Source organism: Solea solea, chromosome 9, assembly GCF_958295425.1.
Source record: "Solea solea chromosome 9, fSolSol10.1, whole genome shotgun sequence".
Taxonomy (NCBI): domain Eukaryota; kingdom Metazoa; phylum Chordata; class Actinopteri; order Pleuronectiformes; family Soleidae; genus Solea; species Solea solea.
Genome location: NC_081142.1, coordinates 9,973,255 through 9,997,234, shown reverse-complemented (window position 1 = coordinate 9,997,234; position 23,980 = coordinate 9,973,255). Strand labels below are relative to the sequence as shown.

At 39.7% G+C, this 23,980-nt stretch overlaps 1 protein-coding gene across 1 annotated transcript; it reads left to right on the top strand.

The window, feature by feature from the left end:
* The first annotated feature begins 11 nt into the window (after positions 1-11).
* On the top strand, positions 12-23,758 carry cers1 (ceramide synthase 1). The gene is made up of 7 exons (XM_058637917.1): positions 12-1,179; positions 14,254-14,413; positions 16,289-16,469; positions 17,435-17,596; positions 18,207-18,354; positions 18,795-18,970; positions 20,972-23,758. The coding sequence occupies exons 1-7, from the start codon at positions 940-942 to the stop codon at positions 21,012-21,014; spliced, it is 1,110 nt and encodes a 369-aa protein (XP_058493900.1). The 5' UTR covers positions 12-939; the 3' UTR covers positions 21,015-23,758.
* The last annotated feature ends 222 nt before the right edge of the window (positions 23,759-23,980 follow it).

Below are 23,980 nucleotides of genomic sequence, written 5' to 3'. Positions count from 1 at the left end.
CTGGCCCATAAACGTGCGCTCGTCACCAGTTGATTCCCGTAGAACGCACAGCGCGGTGAGTCAAACTGACGCTGCCTCGGCCACATTGGAGCGCAGCTGCGGCGGCAACGGACGGCAGAGGAGGAGACGTATGGCTACACTCTTCTCCTTCATCTCCTTCCTTTTTTTTTACTAGATATTCTCGTGAATTAACCTGCCCGACGCTCTCGCTCACAAGCGGCACAGAATCGTTATATACGGCGAGTAACGGACCTGCATGAGGCCGTACGCGACCGCAGCGGCACAATAACTGCATGTGCTGGCTGATGAGCTCGGCGCTGCGACACAGAAGACCGGAGACCTCCAGCTGAAACCGTCTGTGTGTGTTTTTGTGCGCCATCACGTTTTTGGGTTTAATTATTCAACTAGCGAGCTTCCTAGCGGCCAATGCTGGTCAATACACGATTGCACGCTTTTTTATTGAACTTAGCTAGGTGGCTAACGATCACGCACCGCCGCCGCTGATGAGCTCGCGTGCGTAGCGGAATGATGAGGAGAAATCTTCAACAGACAGGCGGAGAGACACACACTACTGGCTCAGATTAACGGTCAAGTCCCCATTTATTAATTGGTTTGTGTGATTATTGGAGCCCCGCAGCCGTTGAGTATGAGGTCAGACCCGGTGGGCCCAGCTACCATTCATAAAATGATCCTTAACGCTATGTATGGGCCCATCTCTTAATGTGGAAAACAAAGAATTAGGCTGCCGAACAGTGTAAGCTGGTTATATAAGCTTAGTTATCTAGCGTTTTAGGCGCGCGAGCAGCCTGTGTGTCGGATTAGAGGCACAGGCAAGACTGAACTCCTCCCTGGACGCGCACTCACCCTCAATTGGATTATTTTTTATTCATTTTTTTAACCACGGCTTCAGCGCGCTTGTTGTTCCCGTGACTCACCACAATGAGCGGTAACACCGGCCCCGCAGAAGTGGAGCCCATGCCGGGATACTTGGACCTCATCACCAGAGCCTCGTCGGTCATGCTGGGCGCATGGAGAGACTGTGGCCGCTGCGGTCTGGAGCTCTCCAAACGGACTCTGCTGGATAACGCGTACATTACTTGGACCGAAATCGCCCTGTTCATCTTTTGCGCCTTTCTGTGCACGCAGGTCAGGCGGGCACTGACAGAAAGTCTGTTTCAGGTAAGTGACACAGAATCACAATTATAGCCATGGGGGCGACATGTGACACTACCCTGTCACGGTTATCCTGACCAAAATGATTGCCATTCACGATAATATTACGATATCTGTAAAAATGTTAGTGTAGATTTACAGATAAACAGACGGGTTCTTATTCTTAAACCCTCAGAAAATGTGCACATATTTTGATTTTAGCAGGTGAACTAATGTTACAGAAAACATTAACATTACCCAAAAGTGTTGCAAATGTGTTGAAATGTTACAAACATGTTACTAATTACTTATGGTGTAATCACTTATGGTTATGGTTACAATATTTTAAAACATTGTGATTCACAATGTTGTGATAATTGTAAAAAGATGCTTTAATATAACTTAAGAAGCGTCTTAAATGCAAACTACTCTACTTTCGCTCTTTGCATTTTGTAAAAGCTTATTCAGATACAGAGGAAAGAGATGGACTATTGTTACTAATGTTAAAAAATGTATTTTTTTCTTGGAATGACTGGAAAGATGCTGGTGAGCAGTTTCAAGTCACTCACCTGAAATAATGACTTTCCCCATTCACTATTGTCCCGATAATGAAAAGTCACCAAATCAACTATTGTTAGTGCTTTTTTTTTATCATGAATCAATATAAGATCATAGATACTTTGTCTTATCCCTAATCATAACACATAACCAATCCCCTGGTATCTCATGAGTAATTTATTTACATCCTTAATTAATGGATCTAGAAGTTCATTTCTCTAATTAGAGCCTCTGCTCAGCAGGAGGTGCCTCTGAGGATGCATCTCACAGGAGTTGTCACTGAAGGCACACACATCATGCTTTTTTTGCTTGCACAGCTGTTTGAATGTGAGGCAACGGTTCCAAGAAATCTGAAAAAAATGCTAGATTCAGGTGGAGGTTTAATATACAGTGAATCAAATAATCAAATCACAATGAAGAGATCGTCTTCACTGACACTACTTCAACATAGCTATAATGTCAGAAAACATTAACCCAACCCTCACTCAACTCAAACAGCTCCTGCACACAGAATTTCCCATGCATAGCTTGTCATTTGGGTATAGTGAGTCATTCAAGATGGTGGCAGTTTTAGTACGATAAGGAAGTGTGCACATGCAAACCCCAGTCAGCTCTTACAAAATAAGAGGTAGTATGAAATAAGACTCTGTGTGTTAGTGTTAGTTTATGTGTGTGTGTGTGTGTGTGTCACTGAATACAATCCCTCTGTTTAATATTCTTTCATATTCCAGCCCTTTTAAAGAATTTCAGATATCGAAGCATTTACATTTTTGGTGGTGCTTTTAGGTGTGGTCAATTCAGTAATTGTATTATTGAAAATGATGCAAATGCCCTCTCCTCTCTCTTTGTGCTTCTTACACAATCTATCATTCTGTTAATTGCATAACTGCCCAATGGTTTGCTTCACAGGCTTCAAACTTGGCAGTTGACTTACTAAGGACACCTGTGTGCAGTACCGACTTTGACATTGTTTGGTTAGGAAATGCTAGAGAACAGGTATGGGTACTGCACACAGTAGGTCCACAAATTGAAATACATCTATGCAATAAAATTACATTTTGGCCAAGTTTAGTAAGCATTTTATAATGCTTAATAAAGAGACACCAAAATACAATATTATCACGATATTTCCGTCATATTATCACAATATTTAAGTCACGATACAGTATTTGTGAAGTAATTTATTGCGATATACTCACACAATAGCTGAGAGTGAGAACTTAGCACATCTAGTGGACTGAAATCTTAATTGTTTTTTTTCATGCTAATTCACAAAAACCTAAAAAAATCTATACTTGGTGTTTCAAAAGCGATATAGTATTGCTGAGTAAGATATTTCACAGCTCGACCCCCCCACCCAAGTTTATGGTAAAAAATATTTTCATCATATACATGCAACTTTGATATGCAACTTTTCTTCCTCTGATGGAATCACAGATGATAATTATACCATTATCTTATTTGTGTATGCTTTACTAATTTGAGCTTTTGCAATTAAAATAATTTGCTAGCTTTATTTTTGGAAATAAGACCAAGAGACTGTGAGACATTAGACACATGCTGCTACCATAAAGTAAGAAAATAGCTTTACTTAGTCACTTAAGGACCAGGAGAGTGCACTTGTGAGACTGCAGTGCCCCTAAAAGCAGCATTACTACTTTGTTTTTAACAGTAACAAGCTTCTCAGAGGGCAGATGTTCAGGCTGTACTCTGACACATTGGCTCCTTGCCCAGGTCTCTGATATTGGCTTAACCCATCCAACTCCTGAGTACCTCCACCCTCTTGGTGCAGACAGGGAAGGGCCCTCTATAGTGTGGATGTGGCCTCCAGCTTATTACTCTGCCATTATTGTGGGTGGGGGTGTGTGGTTTCCCGCAGTAAATTGCTACAACATTGATGGTGGCATGCCATTGCTCATTGCCCTGTGTGTAAAAGGCAGATGTGGCCTGGGAATGCAAAGAATGAGGCCTGTTTCCCCTTTCTCACATTATGTTTGTATGTGTGTGACTCATTGACTCGTTACGTTTTTCAACTTATTGCTGGTATTCATCCCAAAAGCAGAGCTGGGTTGTCAGACATAACGGTCATCATATATCTCTGACATGAACACAATAGACAATTTCCCCATTTTTTAAAGTTGGGAATATTCGATAAACCACAATGCATTTAATATCATGTCTGTAATGATTTAAATGGTTTTTACATTGTTGTTTTTGGCTGTTTTAGGATTTCTTGTCAAGTGAAATCATAGAACATCAAATAACTGCAGACAATCTTAAGTACACATACTTAACTAGGTCTAGACCTCATGAGACCTCTGATATTAAATGTTAGCTTACACACCAATGGAGAAATGAATGTTTGTTCCATTGAACTGAATGTTTGTTCCACTGACATGCTATTTAAAGACTTCAAACAACGATGCACTAAAGCAATTATTCATTCATAAAGCTTTCAGTTAAAGAGATGGGTATCTGTCAGTCAGGTCATGGTAAAGTTTTTATACATTTGTTTTTTGTTGCAGAGGTTGCAGGCATCATTTAGAATCTATCTGCAAGGAGAGCTGATGGATAAAAATAGTTTCCTGTTTTGTTACTTACAGGACCTCCAGTCAAACGTTGAAAAAATGTTGAACCACTTATAGCGTGGCTTACTCTGGTGAGCATTGTTTTCCACAGTACAGATCATGTTCGTGGAAGCAGTCCTTGTAATACTGGTGTGCCTGGTGAAAGCCAGTGGCCAGACAGAGGCATTTATTTTTGGGTTGTCCTTCTGTCCATCTCTTTCATTCTTGTGAACACAATGTCTTAAGCGCATGTCAAAGACGTTTCTTCATATTTGGTACAAACTTTCAGTTGGAAGTAAGGATGAACTGATTTGACACTAACCAAGTCTGTGTGACACTTTCGACCTGTCTATGGTCAGAGGACCAGGTAATGAGGTCATGCTTGCAAAACCGGAGGTTTTCTAAATTACTAGTAGTTTTGAATCGGTCTGGTCTGTATGTTTCAGCCTTTTCGGTTTCAGCCCCATTTCCATACGTGACTCACTGCCATGTTGCCAGGAAAATCTTCTGAAAAATGAATGGCACCAGTGCTGTTTTCAAGCTTTAAGAGCTGACTGCAAATCCACGGAGATTGAGCAGTATATCACACAGAGCTCCTTACAATACCTGGGGAGCTTTATAGTAAGTATAGCAAGAGCTGGAGTGGACATTATCCTGTGTATTCTATCTTTCTGATGAGCTTTTTCTTCATACTTCAATGCTTAAACATCACAGTAAAAGTTGACTATCGGGAAGTTGTGAATCTGGATGCCAACTTCAGCGTTGAGATTCCCGACAGAACCTGAAATGAAGTGATCACTCTACAGAATCTGCGGGTTCCCATCACACAAATTGTGTTTAATAGCATTGATCCACCTCTGTTAACATGTATACACATATATTAATTCTGGTCTTAGTTGGACTAACAGTGATTTTGTTAGTGTTTTTCTTATTTCATGTAAAAGTACTGAGTAAACATTCTGTAAACTGGTGATGTGTACTGTAAAGTAGAATGTTGTAGTTCTTTTAGTGGCACCAGAAATCAGACGTTCCATAGTGCCACTGCCAATGCAGACGATGCAGACCTGCTCATGCTTTAACAGAGGTGACATTCACCCTGTTGTGAGTTGATGTACCATCCAAATAGTCCTGCAGACATTATTTGAAGGTTGAAATCCTACATTGTTTAGCTTTAAAGCCCCTCTTTATAAACATGCTTTATCAAAGTATTTGTATTTGATTCTGATATTTATTGTATGTTTGTCTTCACTAATGCCTACTGTAACAGTGTAGGAGGATGAGCGCATGGGTGATTTCGGTAAAGGAAGTAGAGAGAAAAAGAACAGAGTTAAAATGATCTCACTACAAAGGTGGAAAAATAGATGGCTTAATCAGAGAGGATGAATGAAAAAAGGAGAGAGGGAGCCAGAGGAAGGAAGGAAGAAAGAAAGGAAGGAACTGCAAAGTGAAGTGAACTGAGGGGTTGTGTGTCTTGGCTGATGCCTGCTGAATCAGCATGCAGCAGGCAATCATTGACAAAACGCACACACACACACACACACACACACACCATAAGCATATAAGCACACATTTTCTTTCATGCATATTCATACAGCTGCAAATGCAAGGCATCTGTCCACTAGGGCTGCACAACGTTAAGAAAACATGTGCTATGCAATAATATTGTGGAATATTGTTAGTGTGATATGACTTGCAATAAATCAACAAATACCTGTCTCTTTCTGTGCTGGGTTTGCTGCCGACAAAGACCAAGACCAAGAGTAGAGCAGCCAGTGCAGCCATTGATGGCATGGTTTTATTGAAGACATTTTCTGCTACCCTAAACAAAAACATCCTTTACTATCTTGATTATTGGTTTTCTAACTGCAGCTCTCAAACTAATTCTCTTCTTATATCTCTGGTCAAAATGATTTAAGAAAAGTAAAGCGGTAGGGAATGGATGGATGCCATATTAAGCCCAACCTGTAAGATAAGTTCTTGATCAAATAACACTAGCACAAAGAACAATTTTCATTTGTCATTGATCAATCACTCTCTGCGATTTATATCTTGTAATATGTGTATTGCACATATTGATATTGAGATTATCATATATATACTGTATATAATATTGGGCAGCCCTACTGGCTACCGCCCAACTATTCTGTGCATCACACTACAGACAAGCAAGACAGGCAGTGGTCATATCCTGCCAGCATCAGCAGATATGTATGACCACTGTAACTGTTCTCATAAACGCCACCCATATCCTTTCACACACACACACACACACACACACATGCACACACACACACACACTCTAATACATGGAAAGGAGAGTAGCAGCATCAGTGTGCTCGCTATCTCTAGCCATGTTGAGTGCTTATCTCCCTGCAGAGAACTGCACAGTGCCTCATCCCCTGCTGTTGTTCTAAATGGGAACGCAGCCTGAGGTTTGACAAGGTCCCCAACCACGGATCCTGGATCACCCTTCACTAAGCCCCCGCTCATTGTTGTGCACTACAGCCCAGAGAGAAACCTGATACAGGATTTGTGGTAAAGGGGAAGTGCTGTCCATTCAGCCAAAAGTCCCCCCTCATGTGAAACTGCTTGTAATTTTGAATTGCAAAGGCACTTGTTCTAAAGTTAGGTCATTACTAGTATAGTCATATCCTCTTCTCAGTTCTCTAATTCATCATGTGGCATATTGTTGAGCAGCATATTCATGAGCTTCAGCCTGTCAAACATTGTAAAGAAGTTGTACTTTAAGGTTCACAAAACTGTCAGCATCACTGATTCTGACACTGAGCCTTTGCTGCAATTGATCATAATTTGACACTAGTGTGATTGTTTCAATGTGTGTGTTTGTTTAGATTTATAATATGCCTAATGATGCCTAATGATGCATAATGTTTCTGACATTGTGTGTCTGTAGAAGGTGGGCTGTATGATGCCTTTCTGCATTGTTACTGGTCTTTGTGCACTTGGGGGGCTGCCTGGAGGGTTATTTCTGCTTATAATGCACCCAGCATAAAATGTAGCAGTGACATTGAAAATAATTAATAGATGAAAGATACATCAATCAGTACATTTCCATGTACAGTTACAGTTGTACAGTTGTAGCTTGCTTTTACCATTTCATTTGGCTACTTTCCTTGTCCAATTACACAAACACTAGTGGGGAATTGGTTTATTGAATATAGTGAGTTGAAGTTGAGGTGGCGATATGCCCCTTCTCACCTTGTTAGTATTAGCTATTTTCCACTTGGAACCAAGTCGAGCACCATTCTGTATACCACCCATTACCATGAAAACATTTAACCTTTTCCTTTTAAAAAGAAAAAAACACTATTGTCTTTGTCTTCTAAGTACTGACTTCTGCAATTATTTCTGGGTCAAAGTGGGGGGTGGGAACTGTGGAGCATGTGTAGAGCCCCTAGGCCAGTTTGAGTCATACAAATGCAATAATTAATACATTCTGAGAAATCTGATTTAGTACAATTTCACATGGATTTTAAAAGTTCTGTTCTTCAGTACAAGAGCCTTCATGTGTGTACGTTGGTATATCTGATATACACACACACACACACACACACACACATATATATGTGCAGTACCTTAAAAATATTTGTTACAGCCCTTAACCCTAACACAGAATTGACCGTAGAGGAGAGATGAGACACTGGATGAGACACCACCTTATAGTGGTGAATCGTAGCTGGAGCAGCCACATATACTTTACATCCAGCTCCAAAACAGGGTCATGTATCAGCTCTGTTTGTGGACTGTGACAGTTCCTGCTGCTCAGCTGGAATGTGTCATTAGGCCTTGACTGCAACAGTGAGACGCTGTTGCCGGCCTCTCAATCTTTTTCCTCTTCCCCGCTCTCTCTGTCTCACTTGTTTTCCTCCAGATGGACACTGTGAACAGTCTTTAATAAGACAGCCCTCTCACTGTTGTATTCTTACTTGACACTTTACACTGTCTCTGTTCTAACAAGGACACTGACTCCTTAACAGTATCAGAGAAAGCTGAAGCTTATTTTTGTCTGCACAGCTCACATCATGCATCATGTTTCATGTGCTTTTAAGTGTTAAGGGGTGTGTGTGTGTGTGTGTGTGTGTGTGTGTGTGTGTGTATGTGTTCTTGTATGTGTTACCTTTTAAGGGCTATTTCTGGTATCATCACTGACCTTGTCAAGAGAGTTTGTCCTCATGGGAATCAAAACCTGGTCTTTATTGGGTAGAACTGGTTAAGTAAATTGTGGTTAGGTTAGGGTTAGGCATTAATTGGTCATGGTTAAAGTTAAGGAATCACGCTTTGCTTAGGCTGTCTGAATGAATAGATCTGCCTCCTGTGAAAAGTAAAAAAAATGATAACCACTGGTTTATATAGATTTATTTTGATTATTATCAAAGTGACTAAAAGGTAATGTTTCCAGCTGACATGCACAGTTAAGTTTACCTACAATTTTAGCTTGCATTTACCATTTCATTTAGCTACTTTCCTTGTTCCATTATATATTATACAAACACTAGTGGGGAATTGGTTAATTGAATTAAGTGTGTCTGACTCCACTATGCTAGCTGGTCTTTGAAAGTACTCTGCAACACTGGTTTGAGGATGCTCTAACCTTTTCCTGAGGACAAAGCTATGTTATTATAATCTTTTTTATTTTTCAAGCAAATGTTTGTCTGTTTGAATATACTTTCTGTTTGTATTTGTCCTTATTTTACTCGATTTGACTTTTTTTACTGACATTGAGTTCCACAGTTTGACACAGGAAAGGGCCGGTGTATCATTATTTTTTTAGGACAAAACATGTTTTTATTTTCCCTGTGAAATAAGCAATGTGATGATTTTTATTTTTTTTTCTTCATTTTCCATAAAACAATTGTGAGAAAATGGTATCGTGAGCCCAGAATGGTGAATCGTATCGCATCAGGATTCCTTTTTGGGGAATCATTACATCCCTACCGTCCACTTTTGTTCGGATGAGAATGGTTCAAATGGGGCCATATAGTTATTTAGCCTGTTAAAAATACACATGCATGCATAGATCAGTACTAATTCTCTGTGTGCTGCCAGTCGCATGCAAACTGCATTATAAATGACAACCATATGTCATATAGCTGTAACTATAGCAGACAGGGGGCAGCTTCAGTGAATGTCTCAATGTCTTCATCTTTTATTATTCCGCTCTGTCTCTCCAGAAATGTGTAGATTTGACACTGTATTGCTTTCATGAGGGATGTAGTGTACTGTACAAGAAGGCAGAGTAAATGTTTTTTACATCAAATAAAGAACATGCTGGCTTATTGGCATGTGGCTTATTTGCTAGACTGTGCAAACTAAATTTACAGGTTTTTTTTTTTGCATTTCAGTGAACATTTAGGCTTAATCACGTGAAATAATTTTTTCTGTGAGGTTACGTTCATTGACTTTGATACTCAAAGGATTCATTTACATGACATTACATTCATTTAGCAGACGCTTTTATCCAAAGCAACAATAAGTGCATTTCAACATTTGGGTACAAACAAGAGCTAGAAGTAAGTAAGTGATTAATCTGAGAACTAAGTGTGGTGTTAGTTCCTCTTCTGGTGTCATCTTAAAGGCTAAACCAGGTGAATTCATGCATGCACACACACACACACACACACACACTCTCTCTCTTTCGCTCTATCTCTCTATCTCTGTTTCTCTGCCTCAAACCCATTCCTTATTTGAATATATTCAAGGTTAAGTCATGGCTGCCTGTCTCTTAATTTTCTATTCTGACTCTAATCATTTGGGTGTGCTACCATGGGTCATCAGTATCTCACTTGTGTGCACGTTCGTTTTGTCAAAGATGGCAGTGGCTGTCCTAATTGTGGTTTTAATCAAATCATGTTCAAATGTGCAGCTCTTCAGCCAGCCTCTTGGTTCAACATTAGTGTTACATTGGCGTTACAAACTCACAAACTCACATCAACTTAGCCACTTCCTGTGAGTAAGCATGGTATGTGTGTAAGGGAGCCATGATTCAAACATTATTCAACATTAGTCATTTAAAAGGAGGTTGGGAAAGGAGAGAAAATGAGCCTAGACTACTAGGGTAACATGGGGAGGAATTTTAAAAGTCCCAGACCTGGTTATATTAAATATTTAATAATTGCTTTGTCCATTCAGAACAATGAGACTTGGGATAGATAGTATTGGGCTGCCACATTTTTGCTTGCTGTCCTGCCATGAAATATGAAATATAGTAGCTGAAAAACCCTGCTCTACATGGATCATGAAACCCTCTTGGTTAAATCAGTAACTCAAAAAAACTAACTAAAGCATCATCAAAAAATAATCAGCAATTAAAGTTCATAAACATTGTACTGTAGGGCTGTCAAATGACAGTATATGCAGTGATAAAATGATGAGTAAAAGATGACTTGCCCAAAACATCCAATAGATTTAACTTCAGTAGTTGATCACTGTGATAGACTTAAGGTTAACCACTAATAGCAAACTACTTCCACAGCATCTATGTGAACTGAAAATGACTGCAAGGATGAATATATCACTGACAAGAGCCTTATCCCAAAGACAGCTGTCTTTCTCTTCTTAAGAACCAGGGGTAGGTTTATATATATATATATATATATATATATATATATATATATATATATATGTGTGTATATATATATATATGTGTATATATATATGTATATAGATATTCATTCTGTTTAGAATGCAAAAATATATGTTAGTTATGAGAGAACAGAAACTGATACATTTCAAGTAAGAGATACAGAGATCAGGCTTAGACAGCTACTGTGTCTTTGATGAAGGATGAAGAATGATGGATCAGATGGACAGTGGGGTGGTGGAGGGTGAACATGATAGCAGAGCAGAGGAAAAGGGAAAACATATATAACAAAAAAAAGATGCAGGCATGGTCACATGAGACCAGCTTATCACAACATTGACACCACGGGGAAATAGCAGCTAGGAAATGAGAGTGTGCATGTCTGGTAGGAGATGACAACAGAAAGTGAGAAACAATGAACCTGCAAGTCTTCCTGACTGAACTTGCACAAGAGCTTCATATAAGGTGGTCTTTAAAAATAAATCCAGCTACCTATTGAATTGGAAAAATCGAATCTGAAAAAAATTTGCAAAGAAAGCATCTACTACTGAATTGGGTTAAGTGGAACTACGGTGATCAGCGTGATGTCAAAGCCTCGTTAGAGATCAAAGCTGCCCAGAACCACAAGAATGGGAGAGAATGAGTGAAAGAACTGGCCTTATTGAACAAATCCACACATGAGCCAGCATCCTGACTGCCCTAGTTAATGTTTCTATGTCACAGGCCTGTGGAGCCTCTCATCTCTTGTCACAAGGGCATGGGTGGGGGGGAGTAAGTGGGAACTTTGTGTGCAGGGCGAAAGATTAATGGGGAAAGAGAGGAAAGGCAGAAAGTGGAAAAGAGAGTTTTTAGCCACACTGTAGGGCTTTTTCAGCATCCCTTCATGGTTGCCAAGGCAAGTACTTATTTGTCATCAAGCCTCTTTTGCTCTCAGACACTCTGCCTTTCTGATTTCATTGCTGTTTCTGTTCCATTTCCTTTTCTGCTTCTGTTTTAAAGCTGCTTTTAAGGAGGAGGAAAGTAGTGTGCAGTGAAAGCTGGTGATGCCTTGAGCTAGAGTTCAGTCAAAGTGTCTGTTTGTTAGTTGGGGAGGGGGGGGGGGGTCATGGGTCCCAGCTGAGTGTCATTCGAGGATATCATTTATTTGAGGACCAGTGGATTTTCTCAGTGTTCATGACGCACTATAACCCTACATTCTCTTTTCCTACCATAGAAAACTAAAAGGTTGATGGATGGATAAGAATATACAATCTGTATTTTGTCCCTGCATTTACGTTTTGGTGGAAGTCATAGACTAGCTCCATCCCAAAAATACAATCATTGCATCAAGTGAGGAAGAGGAAAAAGTCTCAAAATAACTTATCTGTAACATGAATATGCCAGTTTTTGTGTTTAACTAACTGATTTATCACAAATTATAACATGCATGCGTAGTATCCCGGACATACATCCGGACAAGGACTGTGCATACCATAGTAGGCTGGATTTACATCACATGCACCAAAGCAGACCTCTGTAGACTCGTGGCCTAACTCACAGATAGAGTAGAAGGCGGGGATAGTTATGATGATGTAGAAATAGGAACAAACAGTTGGTGGAAAATAGTGAGGTAAACAGAACAGATACTGATAGAGTGATACTGCAGTAATGGTGATTTACAAGTAAGATATGAGTTACAGAGTATGCTGTGTGCTGACAGCTGGCTTCTATAAATATATATCACAGGCAGGGGGAAGACACGAGTTTGGAGAGTAACAGAAGAAAGTGGAAATCCATACAGAGTGAGAAGTAATGATGAAGGTGGAGGAGGATGGGTGGCCTAGGAAAGAAGGACTTAAAATAAAGTGACAGACTTTTAAAGAAGGTGGTAAGTGTACTACACTCTCCGGACATTACTTCACATGGAGCGGAAGCTGCTACCATCTCAACCAATCAGCAGTCACCAGTGTGGTCTTGTGTTTCCCGCATCCCTGTGTGTCACTATTGAAGACCTCAAGCTTCCTTCCTTGTTGTATTTTGACAAATGTGAACAAAATGAACAAGAGACAAAGAATAACATGAGGGCAAAAGGAGTAAATGTTTGTTCAGAAGCAACAGATCAAAAACAGAAAAGAGTCCAAAAATAAACGATGGATTTAGATAAGGGTGTAAAAATGGAAGATATTTGGAGCAAATAAAAATGTGTTAACCTTGCGGGGTAGGGGATTGAATTGACACTGTGGGAAACTGAGCAGCCTTGGCAGAGGTTTGCTCTCTATGAGTGCTCGCTGTAGGTTGTCATTTAATCAGTCACTGAGCCTTGTCAGATCGTATCCTGTAGACGAGCTACTTGATAACGAAGTGAACGAGAAGGACTGTATCACTCACATGGGCAACTTTCACTTTCCTACCTCTAGTTATACTGTTTGATTGCTTTCCAAAGTACTGTCTGTGTGTGTGTGTGGATTTATGTTTTATGAGGCAGTGAGTTTAATTTGGTTTTCCTGTGGCTACAATTGTTGTTCTTACTTCACCTCTGATGTACCTAACTTACCTATGTTCACTTGTCTTTATGCCTTTGTGTGTTAATGCATATTTCAGAGGTGGGGGAGAGTGGGGAGGAAATGAGGAACATAGCCTCATAGTGAGCATGTGGGTGGGGCGATGTTATCATCAGGACATCAGTAGCTCTGACTTCCGCTGTTTCTGCTTGCATAGCAAACCAGCAGCAGACTCCTGGAAGACATTTGTCTGTCACGAGTCACATGTTTGTAATTACGCTAAGTGTTGATGGGCACATGTATCAGGAGTAGAAACACACAGAGAGAAGGAGGGAGGGATTGTAAAGTGAGATAAATACTTACATGTTCAAACAACATCCTGACTGTGTTAGTAGCACTGGCTGCTGGCCACCTTACACTTCCTGTCTCAGTATATACCACTATAACATACAATTAAACAATCTGAAGTTTACGTTGTGTGTATTTTGGTTTTCTTTTTAAGTGATTTGTCATGTGGTTTCAACTCCCGTTTTGGCTCTTTAGTTTTCTGTCGCCAATATTTGATTAGAAAAATGTAATGTTGCAGTTAAAGCCACTGTAAGACGTCTCTCCGCTGTATTTCCCTGTTAAATTTAGGAAAACTATTTACAATAAAATAGATAAGAAGACACAAACGTGCACTGGATTTCCTTTAGTGAATTGCTTCCTTCACCACACATCAAATGCAGAACCGTTTAAAAGAACCATTTAAAATACTGTTTAAGAATGCCTTCTTAATGAACATGTTATCCCAGCAGTTCACTCTTACACATGCCTGAAGGAACAGCTAAGTCATATGAGTGTCTCTTTATCCCACTGTCTGACCCTGGTTCCTGTCTCTGCTCTGTCCCTGCAGCCTTTAGCACAGTGGTGCAGGCTGCTGCCCAAAGATGCTGCCAAGATGCCGGAGAGTGCGTGGAAGCTTGGCTTCTACACCATGTCGTGGTCCTACAGCACCTACCTGCTCTTCTTCAGCTCCTACTCCTTTTTCCATGACCCACCCTCTGTCTTCTACAGTAAGCTCCACAACAACAACAAAAAACTTGCAAAGGGCAACATTAAATAGAATATCTATTTTCTGAAGATGTCAAGTCAAATTTGAAAATTGCTGTATCGTAACCTTAGCCATATTTGGAACGGGTCCACTTTAAAAAAGACATTAACCTTAGGAAATGTGTTTAATAGCATATGTTTCAGTTAACCTCAGAGGGCAGATAAGGAGTGGAAGTCATTTTAATCCAGCCGACAGTGGTCTACAGAGGCTCTGTGGGGGTAAAGTGAATGTACAATTGGGTCGTGTTTTATGGAAGTGCACACAGGATGTAGAGCCCAGTGGTTTGTGCCTATTCTGAGCCTTGTTATTAAAGTTATTAAAGTGTAAGCTATGTTCTTTTTGTAATCATACAAGGGCACACATCATCTAATAGACACATTTTAAATTAAAAGTTATATTGTTTAGGTGTGTATTATTGTGCCTGGAGCTTGGATTAGTCACAATTAGAAACCTTTAAGATGTTTTATTGATTGATGCCTTTCAAAAGACCCAAGGTGACCTTACAAGGCAGAGGTAAACTACAATGTGCAATATACAATAGAGCAATACATTATTATAATATACAATAGAGCAATACATCATTATAATATACAATAGAGGAATGAAATTGACTAATGTATTAGGACACCTGCCCAACTTTACTGCTCTGACTTGAGCTCTAGCTAAGTGATCATTCAAGAACAGCTGCATCACCTCTCGTATGTGTCAGCCTGAACAGAAGCGGTGTAATGTGACTGGACTGAAGAAAATGTGGTAGAAGAAAAAGAGAGGAAAAAAAAGGCTTTAGGATCCAGTTCCCATGCCTTCGCTTGGCAGCTCTTCTGTTGTGATCCATCTAACAGCCCTCTTCTCAATGTTTAATGATAGAAGGTCCAATCAATAAACATTACACGCGGCCAGAGCGTAACCTCATCCCACTAGAGACCAACCTCTTCAAACATAGGAGGAGAGAGTTTCCGTTCAACATCTGATAGGTTTCAGAGAAATTAGTGAGCCTCACAGCCTCGGCATTCATTTGCTTGACTATCCTCAGGTACTTGAGAAACCTTGTGTAATTCTCTCCAGGATCAACTGGATCATGAAAGTGCAGCTAAAGTTCATAGTGTGAGAAGAAACTACGTAAAAAAAAGAGGAGGCACAGAAGCAGAACCCATTTTATAAAGCATTAACAGAGTACATACCACGACCAAAGACTAGAGAAGTGTCCACATTTATTTTCAGAACACTAACTCGCACCTTTCATATACATGCTAATGTAAAAAAGTGTTGCATAACCAGTTAATGCCTAACCCTTGCCTTAACCTATTTCAGATCTTAGCCCTAAACATAGTTCCTCAGAAACTAGGTTTTGCCTTATTATGACCAGGTTTTGGTCCCCATGAGGACTACTTGTCCTGACAAGGACAGTATTTATGTCAGACAAGGTAACAAGTAGTGTGCACACACATACACACACTAACACGCTTAATATATAAATAAATCATATAATACAGGAAATTATAATAATAATTGCAATTAAAAATTAGATGGAAAGAAATCAAATTCAAGAAATAAAAGAAATACATTTATTTGTAAAAAAGGGTTTGATAGAAACAAAACACAATTATGGAAAATACCCTAGAGTTAATCAATTAAAATGTAAATAAATGAGTGAATGAATTAATAAATATTAAAAGCAAGAATAGAAATTAAAAATAAAAAGGGAATTTTCTTTTAAAAAAAACATCAACTTTCTGTTCTTTCTGTTGAAAGTGGATTTGAAAGATATGAGCTCCTTGATGTTTGGTATCAGTCATCAGCCCCTGTCACGCCCAACATCTCCCTCTTGCTCCCACAGACTGGAAGAGTGGTATGTCAGTGCCTGCAGATATCGCCATTGCCTACCTGATCCAGGGAAGCTTCTATGGCCACTCCATCTATGCCACAATCTACATGGACGCATGGAGAAAAGACTCTGCCGTCATGGTGGTGCACCACATCATCACACTGGCACTCATCAGCTTCTCCTACGCCTTCAGGTGATTATCTGTGTCATCTTTAGCCTGTTAAGTCAATAAAGAGATGTTTTTATTTCAGACTCCAGGTACATTTGAATTTTATAATTCAGCTCTTAGAAACCCTGTGGGTTAACTGCACAATTTTATATAAAACCATAGCAATTACATGTGTCTGTACCATTAAATATAAAGACTGTTTTAGCAAATCAATTTTATATCTGGGAAATTACATTTCTAATGCTGGATATCTAATATGTGTTCCTACCTTACTCTGTTATTTTACTGTTCTTAGACTGCATTTATATTATATTAGGATCGAGGACATACTGTATGTCTTGCCATGTTTATATTTCTAATGCTTATATTTGATGATTTTATACCTTGTTTTTCTGTGTGTTATTTCTATACTTGATAGACTACTTTTATTCTGATTCTGATTAAGATTGAGCAAATGTAATTTAGCAGCTGCCGCATCGGATATTTAAGACTTTATTTCAAATTGTCCCATCACTGTCATGTTACTGCATCATGACAGAGCAGAGACACAGCCACACAAAGGAGCAAATGTGAACTCAGTCTTATGAGCCATGAATTACAGGAAAGTCTTTGTACTTCTTTAACATGCTTTCAGCATCTAGTAGCATGAAATACAGTTTCATGCATTACTGAACCCAAGACAATTCTGTACAAAAGCAAATTTATTTGGTTGATTGTCATTTATAACCCGCAGCACTGACTGTCTGTGAGGCTGTCAGCTTTGTGTCTGAGACAGGAACAACAGTTATCATGGTTCAGAGAAAACTGTGGTTGCAGAGCAGCAGAAAATAGACAGATTCTTACTCCTGAGGTCTGACAGAGACAGATTATTTTCACTTGTGCAATATCTCAAATACAGTTATGCATGTATTATACCGAGTTTGGTATTAGGAATAAGCCTGTATGTGCTATTTATACCCATATTGTACTGTATGTTCTGTGCTCCACAGATACCACAATGTAGGGATCCTGGTGTTGTTCCTCCATGACATCAATGACATCCAGCTGGAGTTCACTAAGCTCAACATCTACCTAAAGAACCGAGGTGGAGGCTATCACCTGCTTAACGACATTCTGTCCAACTCAGGTTCTGTCAGCTTCAGCATCACTTGGTGAGACTCAACAAACAAGCAAACAAACACATACTGTACACACACCAAAGGCCTTTGCACACCAGACACATATTTTCATGCAATTTAATCACATGTTGAACATGTTTTTCAAAACTGCACCCAGTCAATGTGAGCCTTCTTATCAGCCAAGGAAGTTCACTGCTACTTTTATTTTTGACTATACTGACTAATCCAATTAGTAAATGTGCCCAGTTGAGACCTTTCTTAAAACTCTTCAAACTGTCTGATGGACGTCCTGAATTCTGTGCTGATGCAGTGAAGTGGTAAATGTTAAGCTTCTAAACCAATCAAGCTCTCCTCTCTTCTTCAGTGTTGGCTATATTCAGGTATTTATCACTGAGCACTTGGCTGCTCACTCTCTAACTGTGAACCAACTTTGTTCTGGTCTGGTCTATGAATAAAGAAGGTGTGGTGAAATTCACCTTTTGAGTTATTTCGCAATATCATGCCAGTTATTCACGTCACTGTTGATTAAACTTTAGTCATCCCCATGGCTTCATGATTGTTCTGCATGCCTCTTTATTCTTAGTCATGAACAGTCAGACGTGTATGATGATTGTGTCCCTGGTCTTCTCTGTGTCTCTCTCAGGTTCTGGTTCCGTCTCTACTGGTTCCCTCTCAAAGTGCTGTATGCCACATGTGTGTCCAGCCTCCAGTCTGGGCCCAACATCCCCTTCTATTTCTTCTTCAATGCCCTTCTCTTGGCCCTGCTGCTCATGAACATTTACTGGTTTCTGGTGAGGAGACACACAGACACACCTACTGTATAAAGACACACACACAGGACTTTGTCAGTATGAATTACAGCGGTGACACTGAGTGATGTGTTTTACATCATCACTGACGGAGGGAAAGTGGAAGCGTAACAGCTACACCGGTAAAGTGAGACGGGGGCAAAGTTTAGGTTACGGAATTATCCTCTGTCCTCTGAAACATGAGTTAGTGAGAGTTGACTGTGAACGGTCGGAATATGGAGTGGTCCTTTCAGGAAGCTCTGCAGGCTCACCTGAGGCGTGAGTTAAGTCTGGGGGCGGAAAGTGAGATTCCGACACTAGCAATGTTCTGGTGACAGGAGTTACACACAAAGCATTTATGGCTACTGTTTGTTTGTTTTAAGGAAAACTGGTACAAAACATGACATTTTGCATTCCGTGTGTCCCAACCCTCTCTTTTGCAGTTCATCGTTATTTTTGTAGTGAAGGTGCTAAAGGTTAAGGAGGTGAATGACGTCAGGGAGTACGAGGACGAGGAGGAGAGCAAAGCAACAAAAGGCCGGCACATGGAGCCTCGGTCAGCAAACAATGATGATGATGATGATGATGATGATGCTGGACATCACAACTCTACCCGGAGGTGAGCAGCAACGTCAGGCTCGGCCATTCTAGACCACAGTCTCCATTCATCGTGTTTTCCCTTTAAATGTTGACTTTATTTTTAGCAGCAGGCAGTTTGGCAGAAAACCAAAGCTGCTGTTATAAGAGGCTATTTGTAGAATTTCTTCATCATTAAATGATTGGTTTTAAGGCAGGACATTAACAGGAGACATTACCTCTGTGCGGAGCAGGAATGCTGCAGTGGGACAGGCTCTCGCACCAGTTTTAAAGGAATAGTTCTGTTATTTGAGCGTGGTTTTATGCGGTACTGACACATACTGTAGATACGGATGCTTGCTTTCACTGAAAACTTACACACGGCACCAATTGAATTGTTCATTTCCTGCTGCCAAGTTCAAGTATGTTACTTTGGGATTTTGGTACCTCATACAACCACACGTTTAAAAAAAAACATGAACTAAAGGTACATTACATGAAGGTACATTTTTTAGGATTGATAGATACAATTTAAAATTCTATACTTTGTGAGCTTAAGAACAAATAACATTTTTTTCCCACCTAAAATGTACTACTGACAAAAAATGGGTGCATATAGCAACAACTGTGGATTTGAAAGTAATAGAGTTAAATTATGATTGTAGTTTGATAAGAGGAATACAGAAGAACATAATGAAGCACAGCTAATTTCTTGATTATTATTCTTTACATTTTCTAGCAGAGAAGCCACTGTATTGCGTAATGCAGTGGTGTGTAAATGAGCAACTCAGCACTTTTAAATAGTAAGCTTTAAATCAGAATGTGCTAACTTGAGTAAACCCAAAGCCCGACTGTCTGTGGCTTTATCGGAAGTTATGGATTCCTCTGTTTTTATCTGTGAAGTTACTTTTAGCCTTGCGCCTGACTGACATGTGTCCCCCTATCATCCTCTGATGATGATCACAGCAGCCTGCGGTCCCTCCCTTTAGATTCAGACAAGTCAGAGATGAAAAACCTGTGGTAGAATCGAAAGAGTGAGGGAAGGTGTAGACACAGGAGGAGCACATCTCCACCCGAGGTTGTGTAATAAGTGGCCATCGTGGACAGATGGTACAGTATCAACAAAGAGGCGGACACCATATGGGCGTGTGATTATGTGACACTGCTTATCTCACTGGCCTTGAACACTGCTGATATTCCCTCTATCTGCTTAAACCACCTGAGGAGCTTACACTGATTCCTAAGACTCATGTTCCTCCATCTCTCTCATTTGGTCTATTTTTAAATTTAGAGAGGTAGTAACCGTGTTGAACTAAATCCCATATAAATATAGGGACTTGAAGTATAATGTGTATTTTAATCCAGTGTTTTTATTTTAATGAAATTACAACACACAGAAGTATTTAAGTGGTTCAATTATTGATAGTGTTTCATTAGTTTTTTTCTAAGTCATTTTAGCTTGTAACCAAGGAACAAACAAAGTTAGTGTGGAAGATGTCAAAGCAGTGGGTCAGAGTCATGCTTTAGACCTGAGAGGTTAAATCTGATGCACAATAAATGCAGATTGTTTTTTTTTTTTCTTTGCATGGACTTTGCATGTCTCCCCGGCTTCTCCGGTTTCCTCCTATAGCCCAAAAACATACAATACAGGGATTAGGTAAATGGGACACTCTAAACTGACCTCACTGTAGGTGTGAGTGTGAGAGTGAGTGTTTGTTTGTCCCAGTGATGGACTCGCGTTCTGTCCAGGGATGGATGGGCTCTTTTTACGCAGCAGCCATTTTGAAAGGTCACAATATGAAAATCACAGGTGTAAATAATCAAATTACTGACGGATGAGTTCCAATCTTCTTACAGTGGCTGTGACAGGCAGACACGTGCTGTATTTATCAGCTTGAGCAGCTGTTGTTAACAAGCTCGATCTGAAGGTTTTTCTTTGGGTACATTTCAGGCATTTTCTTTGTCAGGTGGAAACAGAGATGCATTTCCTTTTCTCCTCATCTCATTAACTCTCTCCTCCCTCTCTCTCTGTCTGTCTTTGCAGGAAGCACGTGCAAAACGGGGTCACCAAAGAGAAGCATCTATAATGGGCTCTCTGTCGCCACACCTAGCACTAGGCTACAACTACAAGCAAGACAAGGCGCCCTCCTGGGACAGCTCATGTTCCAGAGCAAAGCTCTGAAGGGAAGAGTGTCTAAAAAAAAACAGAAAAGGGGAAGGGGAAAAAAAAAGTTAGGGCACGATGACTTTTTATTCTTTTTATTTGTTTCAGAACATTTATCACTGTTGTTTTGTTCTCCGTGTTGGTTTATTCAAATTAGAGCACTATGAATGTTACTTCAGGTGACTTTTTTGTCTTATTGTTCCTAACTATACATTCATATGAAAACAAAGCAGCCGTAGTGAGAGTTAGGCTGTTATTGTATTAGGGAGTGTCATTATCAATGGATGGCACTGAAACACCCAGACTAGGCAAATGGTTTAGGGCTTGCAGTGAGGTTTTTAAGACTGTGAGACCTACACTAACCTTACATTACCCCCACAGATGGTACGTACACTGATTCTGTCAGGGTGAGACTGGTTTCCCCCCCCCCCCCCCCCCCCCTCTCTAAACCCTGTCTGCAGTGATGATGAGCTTGCCTGTTGCTGTTGCACCACATGTATTGATTTCCATATTATTGCACAAGTCAGTGGTGGCGTCAGCACAGCAGCTCTGGCCCCTCTGCATCCATTAGTTTGATATGAAAAACCACATTGTTGTGTGTGTGTGTGATGAGTATGGATGTAGCTGACTGTTAAACTCACAACATTTCACCTCTCGGTTTTTCTTTTGTGATGATAATCGACAGACATGAGGAACATTCGTGTATCATTCCTGTACAGAAAAAAAAAGCTGTTCTTTTTCTTTTTCTTTCTTTTTATTATTATTATTTTTGTTTCATCTTTATCCAGTGTGTGTTGCGAAGCATCGGCCGCTGCACTGACATGAAGGCAAACAAGCGTCGTGCTGGTTTAATGACAGCAAAGAGCGAGAATTGATTGACTGAATTACGTGTACGACCAACTTTAGTGGTGGTGGCCGTTTCAAGTCTCACGGGTAATTTGGAAACAGTAGCCCAGAACTTGTTTTTAACATAAAAATAAATCAATAATAACAATAGTAAGTATATTGATAATAGGAAAAACATTATGTATGCACTCATTATGGTATTCAGGAATGCATGTCATTGGAATGATTTTGGAAATGTGCTATGAAATTGTCTTACCATCAAATAATTGAAGAAAAAAGAAAAAGCATCCATGTAATCAAATGTTTTTTTTTTTATATTTAATTTATATAAATGTCTAAGACTTCTCCTAAATGTGAGCAGCAGTGACCAAGGAACACACAAACACACACAAACCAGTAGTCATTCATAAATGCAACTTTATCAATATCACAAATATGTACATCAGTGGTTTTTACATCTTTTTCACAACTAAGCTGTGAACACTTTACATCCGGTTAAACTTGTCAATTGACGAACAGGAACAAACATTCTGCATTTGATTTCACCGCGATCTTGACCTGTATCAGACCGATACTGACACTGAGCTTTGTATCGGCCTGAAAAAGTCAGTCCGTGTGTGTGTGTGTGTGTGTGTGTGTGTTCTCACACTGCTGCGTCTGTAGACATTAAAGGGATATTTCTATTCTTCCTACCTCTCGATCAAAGTTCCAGCTCTTGTTTGGATGAACAGCAGGCTTGTTCTGCTGGAGCAGAAGCCGCAGGAGAAGAAGCGTTGTCGTCTTTTACTCCCATTTGTTCGTCTTCCACACTCCTCACCTCAGCTCTTTGAGGTGCTGAAAATACTTGTCATACGTTTCATTCATCTCTCTATTTTATTTCTTTAGTTCAGGTAATAGTTGTTGATTTGTTTTTGGAATTGCTGCTGTTTTTATTTGTGTATTTTCCTCCTCTGAGAGCACTGTTTGTATTCCAGTTGTTGTTGTTTTTTTCTGCTGTGTAGGAATCAGATATTTCCTGGGACCAGGAAGAGCCACGTGTGCATCTACATTACAAATGCTGATTTAGTCTGAGAATATCTGTTCCTTTGAATCCGAACGCTGGTTCACGCTCATTCTGCTGTAGTCGTCATCGTCATCATCACACATCTGTCACTGCATGGTGTTATGGCAGGAAGTGACCTCACTGGTCACTGCTCAACTCATACACACCATTGTTTTTAATGGTTGTATGATAACTGGTGACTAAAATGAGATTTTTCCCCACTTAACAGACTTAAAGCTCACATGACCCCCAGGTCATTAAGTGCTGTGCTGATGTGAACAGTCTGAAGGTTGGATTTGGAATACTATCAACATCTGTGGATTCTATATATACTATATCTTGAATTTCAGTTTCTGGGCTAATTCATGTTTTGTTTTTATTCCATTTTACTGGATCACAGAACACTGATTATTTGTTGTGTTGTTACATTAACCATCAATGATATCTGAAAATCATTACGAAAAAAATGTTTGAAAATGTTTCACCTGTAGACTGACACTGGCTTATTTCCCTAAACAGTCGTCTACTAGGTCACAAATTTGTGCTATTACAATGAAAATGTGGGTAACAGTTTTCATTTAAAAAAAAAAAAATGGTAATAGAATGGCAATCATTTTGAAATAGGAATTAATAATACAATAGAACCATCTTATTGTTCTAGTAGGATGAAGTTCAACATGGCATACTGTAATAGTGTCTCCTTATTCCCTGACTGAAAAAAACCCAAGTTGGTAAAATTCTCTTAATGTATGATATTACAAAATGATTACCATGTTGTTGCTGTAAAATGTTGCCCATAAACACATTTACTTTAAATCACAAATATTGTTCACCCCCTAACTACTGTCCACAACTGATGAAATTATCCAAAATTGTAATTATTTAGAGAACGTCATGTTGTTTTATTGGCAGATTATAAGTTATGAATATTTGATACGACATTGGCTCACACATCAGGTCATGTTTGTGGGTTGTTTTGTGTTCAGTCAGACAATTCACGT